The 14842-nt window shown below is 51.2% G+C and overlaps 1 protein-coding gene across 8 annotated transcripts in view; it reads left to right on the top strand.

The window, feature by feature from the left end:
• The window catches only part of CLPB (ClpB homolog, mitochondrial AAA ATPase chaperonin), a 253530-nt gene that overhangs the window by 177258 nt on the left and 61430 nt on the right, over nucleotides 1-14842 (top strand). For 6 of the 8 annotated variants that reach the window (XM_021102300.1, XM_021102295.1, XM_021102298.1 and 3 more), the window contains one exon: nucleotides 1046-1174. The exons of the other annotated variants lie outside the window; for them this stretch is intronic. In XM_021102300.1, the coding sequence (XP_020957959.1) occupies nucleotides 1046-1174 (129 nt within the window). The remainder of the gene's footprint in view (nucleotides 1-1045; nucleotides 1175-14842) is intronic. 8 annotated transcript variants of the gene reach the window in all.

Raw genomic sequence — 14842 nt, 5'->3', positions numbered from 1 at the left:
TCCAGGCTGGGACTGCAGGACAGCAGGCAGAAACCATGCCTGTCCCGGGTGAACAGTCCATGTGTGTCACCCAACCAGAAGGTCACGTCGAGTGACGTGTTGCAGTTGGTTTTAGGTTCTTTTGTATTAGTTTGGAGAGAGAGTCACTACTATTAGCACTAGAGTGAGTGGGGGGCGGGGGGGTGACACCTGAAATGCTTGTTCTTAACCTTCAAAAAAAAAGTTCACAGTACATTTACTAAGGGGAAAAAAGCAGATTACACATTTGCAACATAGCAAATTCCAGTTTTATAGGATGTATGTGTATGTAGAGATATGTGTATTGAATAGGACGTGTATGCAGGTATACCTGTAACTCTTTATATCTAGGTAGATACAAGAGGACATACACCAAAATATTAAATGCGGTTCGGTTTCTCAAGCTGCTGAGATGGGGATGCTTCTTCTTCCTTGTGCTTTCCTGTAGTTTCAAATTTTAATGGCTTTTATATATTTAAAAGTTCTTTACAAAACAGTAAATGCTCCCTAGATTGTAAATCTCTTCAGAGCAGAGCAGAGGTACGTTACTGTCGTGCCGTGTCCCCCTCCTGACCTGCCCCCGTCTTGCTCACTCCAGCCCTCTCCCTTCACCCGGGTGACCTCTCTCCAGCCTCCAAGATGCTTGCCCTCCGGGACCCTCTCCTCACGCCCAGATTGAGCTGAGCTCCCCTCTGGCTTTGCGTATCACCCTGTGTAACAGTGTGTATCTCAAACACTGCCGGCCTCCTTTGTCACATCAGGTCAGGGACCACATCTGACTCCATTTCTGTGTCCCCAAGTGAATCCTGTCACATGATAGCTGTCAGTAAGCATCTGTGGAACTGACGGCCTCTGCGTTCCCCCACTTTGCCAGCACGGAAGGCCAGGCGCGAGCGGGCACCCTGGTATGCTTCGTTAAGTAGCTAGATGAGTCGATGAGGGGGTTCAAGCGCCCGGGGAAAGAAGGTGGGGTCGGCAGCTCGTGGCCATTGTCGCTAATGGAGGGGTTTGTGTTGCTGTCCCCTAGTCCTGGTCACTCGTGAGGATGACTTCAACAACCGGCTGAACAACCGCGCGAGCTTCAAGGGCTGCACAGCGCTGCACTATGCCGCCCTTGCCGACGACTACCGCACCGTCAAGGAGCTGCTGGATGGAGGTGAGGGGCGGGGGGGGCCGGGAGAGCGGGCGGCCTGCGGCCTCGCTGCTCGGGAAGTGCCGTGCTTCCACAGAGCCTTGTGGCCCTCCCAGGCCGGAACCGCCTCCAGGGGCCTGCACTTGCTGGGAGTGGCCGGGTGACGTGGGACGTGCCCTTGTGTGGCTGGAGTGTGTTCTCTGCTTACGATTGTGCGGTGACGACGCCATCCTGCCTGTCTGTACCTGCTCGAAGAGTTTGCTTGATGGTTGCTCTCCCCAGAAGTGTCCTCTCTTCTCTGCTGTGACCTCCGGGGGAGCAGGCTCGTGGACCAAGGGGGAACCCCTTCAGATCCCTACCTACCCTGGGCTCAGGGTCGACCTCCGTGACCCCACCCCACCCTAGTCTAAGTCGGGCCCCGCCCCTTACTCTGAGTCCTGGCGCCCTCTTCTTTTCCGTCGGCCTGGGCCTGCTTATCACTGTGTGCAGTGGTTTTTGTGCGTTCATTGGCCTTCTCCCTAACTCGACTCTGAGCTTTCCGAAGGCAAGAATCCTGGCTGGGAGTTCCCACTGTGGCTCAGCAGGTTAAGAACCCAACATAGTTTACACAAGGATGTGAGTTCCACCCCTGGCCTTGCAAAGTGGGGTAGGGATCCAGCCTTGCCACAAGCTGAGGCCTAAGTCGCTGTTGTGGCCCAGACCCGCCGTAGCTGTGGCGTAGGCCCCATCTGGAGCTCCAGTGCAGCCCCTCGCCCAGGATCTTCCGTCCAACGCCGCCTGATCCCGCCCCAGCACCTAGCATAGTACCTGGCACACGTAAGCACTCAGTACCTCTTCGTGGCGTGATCGATACTCTTCTCTCGGTGGAGAGCAGTTGATTTAATTAGAGAGATGATAGGTGCCATCCCCAGACCCAGGCAGAGAGTTACCTGCCACTCCCCGGAGACCTCCCACGCAGTCACCTTGCCCTCGCCCACCCAGCCTGTCCTCGTATTGGGAGGGAAGCGTCTTGCCAGGATGTGTGGTGCCCAGGCCCTGAGTGAACGTGCCACTGGCTGCCGTTCATGCCCCTGCTGCCACCCCTGAAGGTCTGGGACCCTCTCTTGGACCTGGACACCACAGTGTTCCTCGTCAGTGGTCATTCTTCGTGGAACCGGGGAGGTGGCAGGTCCTCAGAAGTCTTCGGGGTCACCTGATTGTCTGCCCTCCCCGCTCCCAGCAGCCTGTCGTCTGCTGGCACTTGCTCGGGTTCTGTCAGGACCAAAGGAATCCAGCTTCTTCCCGGGAGCCTGTCCCACTGTAGTTCTTCTCTGACTGGTTGACATAGATCCTTTTAAGTGAGATGTGATTCTCTTCTCTGTAACTACTGTCGGCTGTCCTTTGTCCCAATCATTTGTTCAAAATCCAGTCTTCAAAGAAAGTTCTTTCAGGAGTTCCCATCGTGGCTAAGTGGAAACAAATCTGAATAGGATCCATGAGGATGCAGGTTTGATCCCAGGCCTCACTCAGTGGGTTAAGGATCCGGCGTTGCTGTGAGCTGTGGTGTAGGGCGCAGATGCAGCTTAGATCTGGCGTTGCTGTGGCTGTGGTGTAGGCCCGCGGCTACAGCTCTGATTCGACCCCTAGCCTGGAACCTCCATATGCCACAGGGGCAGCCCTAAAAAGACAGAAAAAAAGAAAGTTCTTTCAGTTCCAGAGTCTTTGCCTCCCCAGCCCAGCATCCCCAGATCATCTAGTCCTTGTCCTGTGACTGGGCCTGGGGGGCTTTCCCGGTAACTCCCCAGTGCTGCCACCTTCCATCAGCCGCAGCCACACTGGCCTAAGACTCAGGCCCGTCCCATAACGCCAGCCTGAAAGGGAGCTGCCCCAGAGCAGCCAGACTGTGCCTCGGGCTGGGGCATGTGCGCCACGAGGGCAGGACAGCTCGTGGATATGGTGACGGACAGAGCCTGGGATGCCTGAGGCTTTCAGAGCAGGACCTCACTGCTCTCAGACACAGAGACTCAGAAAACGCCCCCAAGCAAGACGCTGCTCCCTCCGTCCTTCGGAAGGCCTTCCCACAAGGCACGGGTGGCAGAGAATTGGCATGGTCACCGCGGGGCTTCTCTCTGCCATGCCTTAGAACCAGTTCACACCCCAGCCATTGTCCAGTTTCCTCTCGGCCCTGAACAGACAGGGAGTTCACTCTAAAAAGAGGCCCTGTCCCCAGCCTTCCAGATGGAACACCTTTAAAACGAAGAGGCCTGGGCCTTTTATGAGGCAGCCCTGCCCTCCCCCGAGGCCAGGCCTGGCCCTTTGAGCTGTCGGGGCCTGGTTCCTGCCTGTTACTTGGAGCAGATGCCCTTCGGCCCCACCTTAACAGATCGCCCACCTGCCTTTTTCACCCAGAATCCATTTGCACCCCGCCCTACCCCCAGCCTCAAGGGCCAAAACCATTAACCCACTTAGTTCTCCCTTCCCGCCGGAACAAGTGGCCGTCACTCAGGGCCTGCAGGCCTCCCGCGTCTGACCTCCCTCCCCCCGTGACCTCTCTGCGGCTGCCTGTGTGTGTGACCAGTCAACCGAGAGGCAGGATCCTGCTCCCCTGTCCTAGGGGCTCTTGCCAGTAACATTTCCAGAGTTTCCTGACCTCGGTGACCTTCTCCAGAAGGTTCAGGAAAGACAAGAGGGCCTGCCTTCCTGACCAGCCAGCTTTCTCAGCCTGTGTAGCCCACTGGCTTTGCCGCGGCACCTAGGAGACTTTCTTTGTGAAATCCGAGGCAGGTATAGACACAGAGCCAGCGTGTGCTCGCAAGGTCCGCTCAGGCCCCTTGTCCTTGAAGCTGCTTAGACCATAGGGATTGCGGGTCCCGAGATCTTAGCGGTTAGAGATGGGCACCCCCCCGCGTGAGGGATGAGAGGCGGTGCAGACAGCGGCGCCAGTCCAATCATGCGGGAGTTCTCCGACCCCTCAGGAGGCCACGCCGAGGGATGGGAAGGACTCCAGGCTTCAGACCCCAGCTCCCCTACCTGCCAGCTCTGTTGCTTTGGACACATTCCCTTAACTTTCTAAGCCTCAGTTTTCTTGTCTGTAAAATAACACCCAGGGAGTTTCTGCCGTGGCAAAGTGGGTTAGATATGCATTGCGGAGTTGTGTGGCGCAGTGGTTACGATCGATAGGACCATGAGTGCGGGTTCGGTCCTGCCTTGCTCGGTGGTTACGTCAGGCGTTGCGTGAGCTGTGTGTAGGTTGCAGACGCGGCTCGATCCGCGTTGCTGTGGCTCTGGTGGCAGTGGCTACAGCTCCGATTCAACCCTAGCCTGGAACTCCATATGCCACTGGAGTGGCCAAAATAGCAACAACAACAACAACACAAGACAAAAGACAAAAAAAAAAAAACAAAAAAAAAAGAATATGGCATTGCCACAGCCGTGGCATAGGAACTCCGTATGCTGCAGTTGCAGCCTAATAATAATAATAATAGCACCTAAGGGAGTTCCCATCGTGGCTCAGTGGTTAACAAACCCAGCTAGCATCCATGAGGATGCATGTTCAATCCCTGGCCTCGCTCAGTGGGTTAAGGATCTGGCATTGCCATGAGCTGTGGTGTAGGTCACAGATGCGGCTTGGATCCCGCGTTGCTCTGGCTGCAGCGTGGGGCGGCGGCTACAGCTCTGATTTGACCCCTAGCCTGGGAACCTCCATATGCATAGGTACGGCCCTAAAAGACAAAAAAGACAAAAGCAATAATAATAATAATAGCTCCTGGAATATAACAGGGATAGTGGGCATGGGGATTAGTGGTGACATGTCTAAAAGCCCCTGGTGCAGGTAGGTGCTCCAGGATGTGTAAAGAAATCAAACTCTCACCCTGGCAGCTGTGATGCCATTCCTGCCCTGTGACACCTGCGCTTCTACCTGATGGCTTCTTAATTCTGTTTCTGCCGTAACTCCCCCTCCCCTGCAATGCCGCCGTGTGCTCTCTCTTCCCGGGCAGATCCTCAGACTCTTCAAGGCCTCGTCCCTCAGGCAGCCTCTCCGGACGTCCTCCCATCGTGCTGCCTCTGAACTCTTCCGTGCTGGGCTGGGGCAGCACAGAAAGGCCACCTCTTCATCTTCGGGAGGCCTCGTAACATAAGGAAAAGAACACAGGCTTGGGAGTCAGACAGACCTGGGTTTATCCACATTTTTTGGGTTTTTTGGTGGCCACACCCACGGCATATGGAAGTTCCCAGGTCAGGGAATAAATCTGAACCACAGCTGAGACCTATGCCACGCCTGGGGCAACGCCAGATTCTTTATCCCACTGTGCCGGACTGGGGATCGAACCCATGCCTCTGTAGTGGCCTGAGCTGCGGCAGCCGGATTCTTAACCCACTGTACCACAGCAGGAATTCCTATCATAATTTTTAAAAATTCTTAGTTGAAGTATCATTGATGTACAGTGTTGTATTAATTTCGGCTGTGCAGCAGAGTGACTCAGTTATACGCACATGCACACACACGTTCTCACATTCTTTTCCGTGCGGTTTATCGCAGGATAGCGAACGTCCCTCCCTGTGCTGTACAGTAGGACCTGTTGTTTATCCCTGCAGTAGGTAGTAATTTGCATCTGCTGACCCTGAACTCCAAGTCCATCCCCACCCCCACTCCCCAGGCAACCACAGGTCTGCTCTTATGTCTGTGAGTCTGTTTCTAGTTCATAGAGAGGTTCATTTCTGCCATAGTTTAGATTCCACATACAAGTAATACACAGTATTTGTCTTTCTCTTTCTGACTTAGGTCACTTAGTGTGATCATCTCTAGGTCCATGTATGTTGCTGCAAATGGCATTATTTCTTTTTCTCTGAGTAGTATTCTGTTACACAGGTACTGCATCTTATTGATCCATTCATCTGTCACTGGACGTTTAGTTTGTTTTCATGTCTTGATTGTTGTGAATGGTGCTACCGTGAACGCACGTATCTTTTTTTTTGGTCTTTTTAGGGCCACACTCACAGCATATGGAAGTTCCAGGCTGGGGTCAAATCAGAGCTATAACCGCCAGCCCACGCCACAGCAACACAGGATCCAAGCCGCACCTGTGACCTCTACCACAGCTCACAGCAATGCCAGATCCTTTAATGTATCTTTTTAAATTACAGTTTTGTCCAGATATATGCCCAGGAATGAGATCTCAGGATCATATGGAAACTCTAATTTGTTTTTGTTTTTGGCCTCACCTGCAGCATGCACAGGTTCCTGGGCCAACAGTGACAGTGCTAAATCCTTAACCTTCTGAGCGACCAGAGGACTCCTCTCTTTTTAGTTTTTTTGAAGAACCTCCAAACTGTTTTCCCTTGGCTGTACCAACTTCTGTTCCCACCAAGAGTGTAGACCAGCCTTTTCTCCAACCCTCTCCAGCATTTGTTATTTGTAGACTTTTTTTTTTTTTTTTTTTCCCTGGCTACACTTGTGCATCTGGAAGTTCCCAGGCCAGGGACTGAATCCAAGTGAGAGCTGCGACCTGTGCCACAGCTGTGGCAACACTGGATCCTTAACTCACCGCTCCGAGCTGCGGATCGAACCAGTGTCTCCACAGTGACAAACTGGATCATTAACCCTCTGCACGATAGTGGGAATTCCTGGAGAATTTTTAATGACGGCCATTCTGACAGGTGTGAGATGGTACTCATTGTAGTTTTGATTTGTATTTCTCCAGTAATTAGCTATATTGAGCATCTTTCATGTGCTATTGGCCATCTCTTTATCTTCTTTGGAGAAATGTCTATTTAGGACTTCTGCCCTTTTTCGTTGGGTTTGTTTTTTTGCTGTCGAGTGTAGGAGCTGTTTGTATATTGTGGAAATAAAGCCATGTCATCGCATTGTTTGCAATTATTTCTCCCATTCCATAGGTTTTTTTGTTTTGGTTCTGGTTTCCTTTGCTGTACAGAAGCTTGTAAATTTGGTTAGGTCTCATTTGTTTATTTTGTTTTTATTTCTATTGCCTTGGGAGACTGATGTAGGAAAAACAATGGGACAATTTATGTCAGAGAATGTTTTGCCTACGTTCTCTTCTAGGAGTTAATGGTGTCATGTCTTATGTTTTAAGTCTTTAAGCCATTTTGAGTTTATTTTTGTGTGGTGTTTTTCTGTTGGGGTATATTGTGTTCTAACTTCATTGATTTGCATACATCTGTCCAACTTTCCCAGCTCCACTTGCTGAAGAGACTGTCTTTTTCCCATTGTATATTCTTGCTTCATTTGTCAAGATTAATTGACTGTAGGTGTGTGGGCTTATTTCTGGGCTCTCTGTTCTGTTCCATTAATCCATGTGTCTATTTTTGTACCAATACCACACTGTTTTGATTACTGTAGCTTTGTAGTATTGTTGACATCTGGAAGGGTTATGCCTCCTGCTTTCTTCTTTTTCTTCCGGATTGCCTTGGCAATTCTGGGTGTTTCATGGTTCCATATAAATTTTAGGATTATTTGTTCTAGTTCTGTGAAAAATATCATGGGTAATTTGATAGGGGTCACATTAGATCTGTTGATTGCTTTAGGTAGTATGACCATTCTCACAATATTCTTCCAGTGCAAGAACAAGGGATATCACTCCATTTCTTTGAATCCTCTTTAATTTTCTTTATTAATGTTTTATGGTTCTCAGCATAGAAGTCTTTCACCTCCTCGGTCAGGTTTATTCCTAAATTTTTGTTTTTGTTTTTTGGTTCAATTTTTTAAGAAATTTTTTTTTTGTCTTTTTTTTCTTTTTTGTCTTTGTTGTTGTTGTTGTTGTTGTTGCTATTTCTTGGGCCGCTCCCGTGGCATATGGAGGTTCCCAGGCTAGGGGTTGAATCGGAGTTGTAGCCACCGGCCTACGCCAGAGCCACAGCAACGCGGGATCCGAGCCGTGTCTGCAACCTACACCACAGCTCACGGCAACGCCGGATCATTAACCCACTGAGCAAGGGCAGGGACCGAACCCGCAACCTCATGGTTCCTAGTCGGATTCATTAACCACTGCACCACAAGGGAACTCCAAGAAATTTTTTTCACATTTGCTTTCTGATGTTTCATTGTTAGTGTAAAGAAATGTGATCTGTGTGTTAATCTTGTATTTTGCTAATTTGCTGAATTCATTTACCACTTCAAGTAGTTTGTGTGTCTTTAGGGTTTTCTGTGTATATAGTGTCATGTCATCTGCATATAGTGACAATTTTACCTCTTCCAATTTGGGTACCTTTTCTTTTTCTTGTCTGATTGCTGTGGCTGGGACTGCCAGTATTGTGTTGAATGCAGGTGGTGAGAGTGAGCATCTTCATCTGGTGCCAGTTTGTAGCAAGACTTTCAGCTCTTCACCATTGAGTATATTAGCTGTGATTTTGTCATAAATAGCTTTTATTATGTTGAAATATGTTCCCTCTATACCCACGTTGATAAGAATCTTTATCATGAATGGATGTTGAATCTTGACAAATGCTTTTTCTGCATCTATTGAGATGATCGTATGGTTTTCGTCTTTTCTTTCATTGATGTAGTTTATCACATTGATTGATTGCCTGTGTTGAACCATCCTTGTGAACTCAGAAAGAATCCCATTTGGTCATGGTGTATGATCTTTTTTATGTGTTGTTGGATTTGCTAATATTTTGTTAAGGATTTTTGCATCTATATTCATTAACGATGTTGGCCTGTAATTTTCTTTTTTGGTGGTGTCTTTGTCTGGTTTTGGTATCAGGGTGGTGAGGGCTTCATAGAATAGCTTTGGGCATGTTCTTCTTCAGTCTTTTGGGAGAGTTTGAGAGGGACTGATAAAAGTTCCTTGTATGTTTGACAGTTTGCCTGTGAGCCATCTAGTCCTGGACTTTTGTTTATGAGGAAGTTTTGTATTTTTGGTTTTGGTTTTGTTTTAATTACAGATTCTATGTCACTTTTAGTGATTGGTCTGTTTAAATTATTCTTGATTTGGTGTTGGTGAGCTGTGTGTTTCTAGAAAGTTGTCCATTTCTTCTAGGTTGTCCTATTCGTTGGCATGTAATTGTTCATAGTATTCTCTCATGGTTATTTTGTATTTTTGTGGTATCACTTGATATTTCTCCTTTCTCATTTCTTATTTTGTTTGCGTTCCTTTTTTCTTCTTGGTAAGCCTGGCCAGAGGTTTGTCCATTTTCTTTACCTTTTTTTTTCTGTTTTTTTTTTTTTTCTGTTTTTAAAAATCTCTATTCATTTCCTCTCTGATTTTATTATTCCTTCCTCCTGGCAACTTTAGGTTTTGTTCTTCTTTTTCTCATTCTTTTAGGTGATAGGTTAGGTTGTTTATTTGAGATTTTTCTTGTTTTTTTGAGGAAGGCCTATATCACTATGAATGTCCCTCTAAGAACTGCTTTTGCTTCATTCTATGGATTTCGTATGGTCGTGTTTTCATTGTTATTTGTCTCCATGCGTTTTTTAATTTCCTCCTTGAGCCTTTGTTTTTTTTGGTAGGCAGACCGGGGCTTAAATCTCACCCTCACAGTGTGACTCTGGGGAAGCCAGTTGCCATCCTGGAGACTGTGGGCCTCAGGATGTCCGAAGGCGGATCCAGCAAACTCGCCCTGACCCTCAGAGACTCAGACCAGTGGAAGAGAGAGATATGGGAACAGGCGGTGACAGCAGGCAGTGCGCCAGCAGGGCCTGAGACAAGGGGCTCTGGGGATACCAGGGAGGAAACACCTGCTTCTACCTGGTGAGCAGGGAGGTGGAGTCACTTACAGAGAGAGCCTCTGAGAGGATGCTGAGCTTTAGCCTCATCAGGGCGGGCTGCTGGGTGTTTGTCAGACAGATTTCTCCAGGTTCTGAGCTCCCTAGTGCCTGTTTTCCACCCCTGACCCCTCCAGAAAAGTAGGTACACTGGCTCCTGTGGTTTTCATCTCTGAGCATGCTGCTTCTGCCTCTGTTACTGGCTCGTGAGCAGGAAGCCTCTGCTTTAACACTTGACTGCCAAGTAGGAGAAGGCTGGAGGGCGGAAGGAGAGGCAGGACGCCTGGGAGACAAGTGATTAGAGGAGGAGGGAGCCTCCTTCCTCAAGCCCCTGGAGCTGACTCATCTCAGTAGTTCCCAGGCCACCGTTAAGGTGCTTTTGCAGCTTTTTCCTCCCAGGGATGTGAACCCACCACCAGGTCCGTCTTCCTAGAACGCGATGCCATCGTGCAGCTTTCTCAGCCGGGGTTCCTCTGGAGGATTAAGCCCTAATGCTCTGAGGCGTCTCTTGCACACAAGGAATTAATTTTTCTCCCGGCATCTAAAGTGGTATGAGAAATGTACCGTTCTTGGGAGAATTGAGAAAATCATTACTCAAATTATTTCCCATTTGTGGTTCAAAGGCAAAACCCCAGTTGAGAAAGGTCGCAAGGCAAGAGCCAGGCGGTGGAGTCAACAAATGAACACAGCCGCCCCGCTGAGGGGCCGTGTGTCCCGGGCCCGCTGGGACCGCGCTCAGGTTTGCTCTCCTCATCTGGGGATGGGAGTGCGCCCTGCCTTCTGCACTTTCACCGGGGTCGGGCAGGTGTAGTCGCGGCAGAGTAGGCGCTCTGCGAATACCTTGCTAACGTCAAAACACCAGTGCTCACTGTGGTAAAACAGCAAAGGAAAAAGGACTCCCACTCCCCTGACGTCTTTAACCCGGTCTCAGAGCAGCTCCAGCCTGACCTCACTGTCCCCACTGCCCCGATGCTCCAGCGACCCCGTGACATCAGTTCCGTGTTCCGACTTCAGGGCCGCTGCTCCGCAGGTGCCTCTCCTCTCATTTCCCCTCAGGACTTTGTTTTTCGGCCTCGTGGAATGCCTTCTACCCGTCAGTCCCCAGCTCTAGTGCCACTTCCCTCCTGAAAGTCTTCCCCGTTCCTGGGGGTTGGGCCCAGCCCCCTTACTAGACTGAGCTCGACGAGGCCCAGGGCGAAGTCTTCCTCCTCGGCCACAGTGTAGGTTAGTACAGTTTGGATGCGCTGAAGTCGCCAAAGCCACTGTAGGTTTGGACGCCCCCCGAGGTGTGGTGTCTTTGCTCCCTGGCCCGCCTGCTCGTGGTGGCATAACGTGTCTTGACTTTTCAGAACTTCACGTGGGACGCTGTCGTCTTTGTCCTGGCAGTCACAGTGCCACTGCCTTTCCAGCCGCCAGTGCTGCTCACCTCAGAAACATTGGGCTCTTCGAAACCCACTAGCACCTTCCCCAGGGCATTCCTTAGCCGCTTCCCTGCTGGCTTTCTCGGCTCTTCCTTGTCCTTGTGTCCAGGTAAGAGCGTCCTTAAATTCCCCGTCACCACCTGAGGCCAGGAGCCCTTCCCGTGCGCCGTTTTCCCTTCAGCAGCCTGGGACGTTGCTGTCGGGGCCGGAGGCTTAGGGCTCCGTTTCTTGTTCGGCTTTGCTCTCTGCCCGATGTTGAGGAGTCGGTCTGTCTTTATAGAAATGTCACCCTCTGATTCCTGCCAGCAAGGCAGGGAAGGGAAACAAGCCCTGGGCGAAGGATCAGAAGCTCTGGCTCTGCCACCACAAGCCCTATCTCCTTGAGGCAAAACCCTTCTCCTCCAGAGTAAAATAGGGAATTGGGGGAGCTGATCCCGAGGACCCCCCCAGCTCCCGAAACTGCACCACCCCCGGAAGAGCCTCCTTGTTCGTTTTTCAGACACTCTCGGAGCTCCTCTCCTGTCGGCCTCGCCCTGTGCACCTGGGAGGAACGGTGATCCCAGAAATAGAGCCCGGACTTGGGCTTTGCCCTTAAGGAGCTCACAGGCAGTGAGGAAATCAGACAGTTTAGCAAAAAGCAAACAAACAAAAATGCTGTGTTGTGGCTCAACGTTAAGGAACCCGACTAGTTTCTGTGAGGACGCAGGTTCGATCCCTGGCCTCGCTCAGTGGGTTAAGGATATGGCATTGCCATGAACTGTGGTGTGGGTCACAGACGCAGCTCGGATCTGGCTGTGGTGTAGGCCGGCAGCTGTACTCTGATGGGACCCCTAGCCTGGGAACCTCCATGTGTTGTAGATGCGGCCCTAAAAAGACAAAAAAATAAATAAAATAAAATGCTATCTGGAGTATTAATGGAGATGTCTAGAAGGAGCTGATGGATCCCAAAGAAAGGACCTTTTGAGTCTGTAGGGAGGGCAGGGCAAGCGTGGTGTGCGAGGTGGCGTGCGCCCTGGGTCTTGAAGGGTGAGTGCGGGGCGAGGGAGGAGGGCCGAGGGAGCCCCCGCTCGGTGGTGCGGAGAGTCGGGTGCACAGCAGGTAGTCCAGGAGAGCTGAGTTGACGGGGGATGGATTGAAGGGTCAGAAGGCAGGATGGGAAGCGGGAGCTGATAACAAAGACCTGAACATAAGCCCCGCCAAGAAAGTAGAACTTTATCCTCTGGGGAGAACCAGTAAGATTAAGGGGAAGGATGGAGCTTGTGTTTAATGTGAAAGACGGTTTAAAGTTTCAGGAATGTGTATCAGTACTCCAGTGGATAAATACGTATTGGATTGTTCACACAGTAGGAAAGTAAGTGAATGAACGAATGAAGGCACCAACTTTTGTGTCTAGAGCAGCATGGGTGACTCACCAGGGTCACGCCCTGGGCACAAGCCGGACATGGGAGAGTGTATAACTGCGGTTATACACAGAGTTCAAAACAGACAAACCACCCAGTGTGGCGCAGTCAGGATACTGGCTACCCTCTTGGGGGCAGGTGGTGGCGGAAGAAGGCACCCAGGGGCTCCTGGGGTGTGTCATGTTCTGTGTCTATGTCCAGACATGGTTACACCCGCATCTGGTGAGAAGTCTTTGAGCTGTATCCACCCTTAGGCATTTCTGGTACATTTCTGTGTCTGTGTGTAGGAAGAAAAGGTGGAGAAAATAGGGAAGAAAGGATAAGGGGGTATGATTGGAGAAAGGGGAATACCTCATTTGAAAGCTATTTGAATTGTTAGGCGAGGTTTAAAGCAAGGCACTTGCAGTGGGAGAGGAGAGGAGACGGCCGGTCCCAGAGAGCTTCAGGAGTGGAGTCGGTAGGATCAGTCTGGGAGGGGGAGGAGGGGTCAAGGTCGGGTCCACGCTGTGGGCTGGGCGGCCGAGTGGATGGGGCGCGTCTGCGCTGAGGTCCGGAGCCCTGGCCGGGCCGGCGGGTCCCGCGTGGGACACGCTGGTCTCCCTCCTTCTGCTTTCAGGTGTCGGGGTCCCCTGCTCAGACTGTTCCCTTGCTTCTTTCGCTCTTCCCCCGCACCGGATGAAATGCTAACCCCGGTTTAAACTGAAGAGCTGAATGTTGCTAAAGGAAAAAAAATCACGCAACTGTGCGAACGGGACTCCCTTTATCCCATGTATGGCTGTGAACCTGAGACTCTCGCCACTGCCAGCCACCCTGCTACCCTCCGGGAGTGAAATCCGTCTTATTCGGGGCCAAGGCGGCTTCCTTAGACCTTCTTTCTCCTCAGACTTCCAGTGCTCCCCTTTCCCAAGTCCCAGACAATCTCCCCTCCCGCGCTGTAGACGACACAGGCCGCAGAGAGAGAGGCCCTTCCTCCAGCTGGGCCCGTCGTGCTCCGCCGTGCTGCCCGCCTTCCTCTGTCATGCAGGAGCATCCTGGTGTCAGCTCGGCCTGCGGCTCAGGCGCCTCTTTCCTCCTCTCGCTTCCCCAAATGCGTTTCTCCTCCAGTGACCCCCTTTCTTTCCTGCATTATCTGTTTTCTCCTCCCCGATGCCTCGTTCCCATCAGCATAAAAACATGCCTTAAGAGTTCCCGCCGTGGCACAGTGGAAACGAACCCAACTAGGAACCATGAGGTTGGGGTTCGATCCCTGGCCTCGCTCAGTGGGTTAAGGATCCAACGTTGCCGTGAGCTGTGGTGTGGGTTGCAGACACAGCTTGGATCTGGCATCAGGGTTAGGGTTAGGGTTAGGGAGCGATGGAGCTGTAGCTCCGATTAGAGCCCTAGCCTGGGAACCTCCATATGCTGCAGGTGCGGCCCTAAAAAGCAAACAAAACAAAACAAAACAAAAAAAGTAAACCGAAAAAATCATGCCTTAATATCAAACCAAAAACCCCCCTTGACCTCTGTGTCTTCTCCGGCTGCCGCCCCAGGCCTTGGCATCCCTGCGTGCAAAGGCCGCACGATCGTGACCCCTAACCCCCAGTTTACCTCCCCGGCTCCATTTCTTTCTTCAGTCTCAGCATCATCATGGCCAAAATATATAATTCGATTTTTCTCCCAAAATTGGTGTCCCCCAAGTCTTCCCTGTCTCAGTGAATGACGCAATCGTCTGCCCCGTTTTCAGACCACAAATCTTAGAGTCCTCCTCGAAGTCTCTTTCCCTTCCACCCCCTGTCAGGTCCTTCGGTGAGTCCTGCAGCTGCGCCTCCAAAGTGCAGCGTGACCTGGGCCGTCCGCCCTGCCCGTTGCCGTAGCTCGAGTCCTGGCTCAGGACCATGATCCGCTTCTCCTGGGCAAGCCCCGTGCTTCCCGACCGGTGTCGCCACGTCCACCCATGTCTCCCCGAGTCCGTCCACCAAGTAACTGCTAAGAGGTCTTTTTAAAACATAAACCTGGAGTGCCCATTGTGGCGCAGCGAAATGAACCCGGCTAGGAACCATGAGGTTGCAGGTTCAATCCCTGGCCTCTCTCAGTGGGTTAAGGATCCAGCGTTGCCGTGAGTTGTGGTGTAGGTAGGTAGCAGGTGAGGCTCGGATCCCATGTTGCTGTGGCTGTGGCGTAGACTGGCAGC

This window comes from Sus scrofa, chromosome 9, assembly GCF_000003025.6.
Source record: "Sus scrofa isolate TJ Tabasco breed Duroc chromosome 9, Sscrofa11.1, whole genome shotgun sequence".
Classification (NCBI taxonomy): Eukaryota; Metazoa; Chordata; class Mammalia; order Artiodactyla; family Suidae; genus Sus; species Sus scrofa.
Note: the sequence above shows the minus strand (reverse complement) of the source record. Positions and strands in the feature narration are given on the sequence as shown.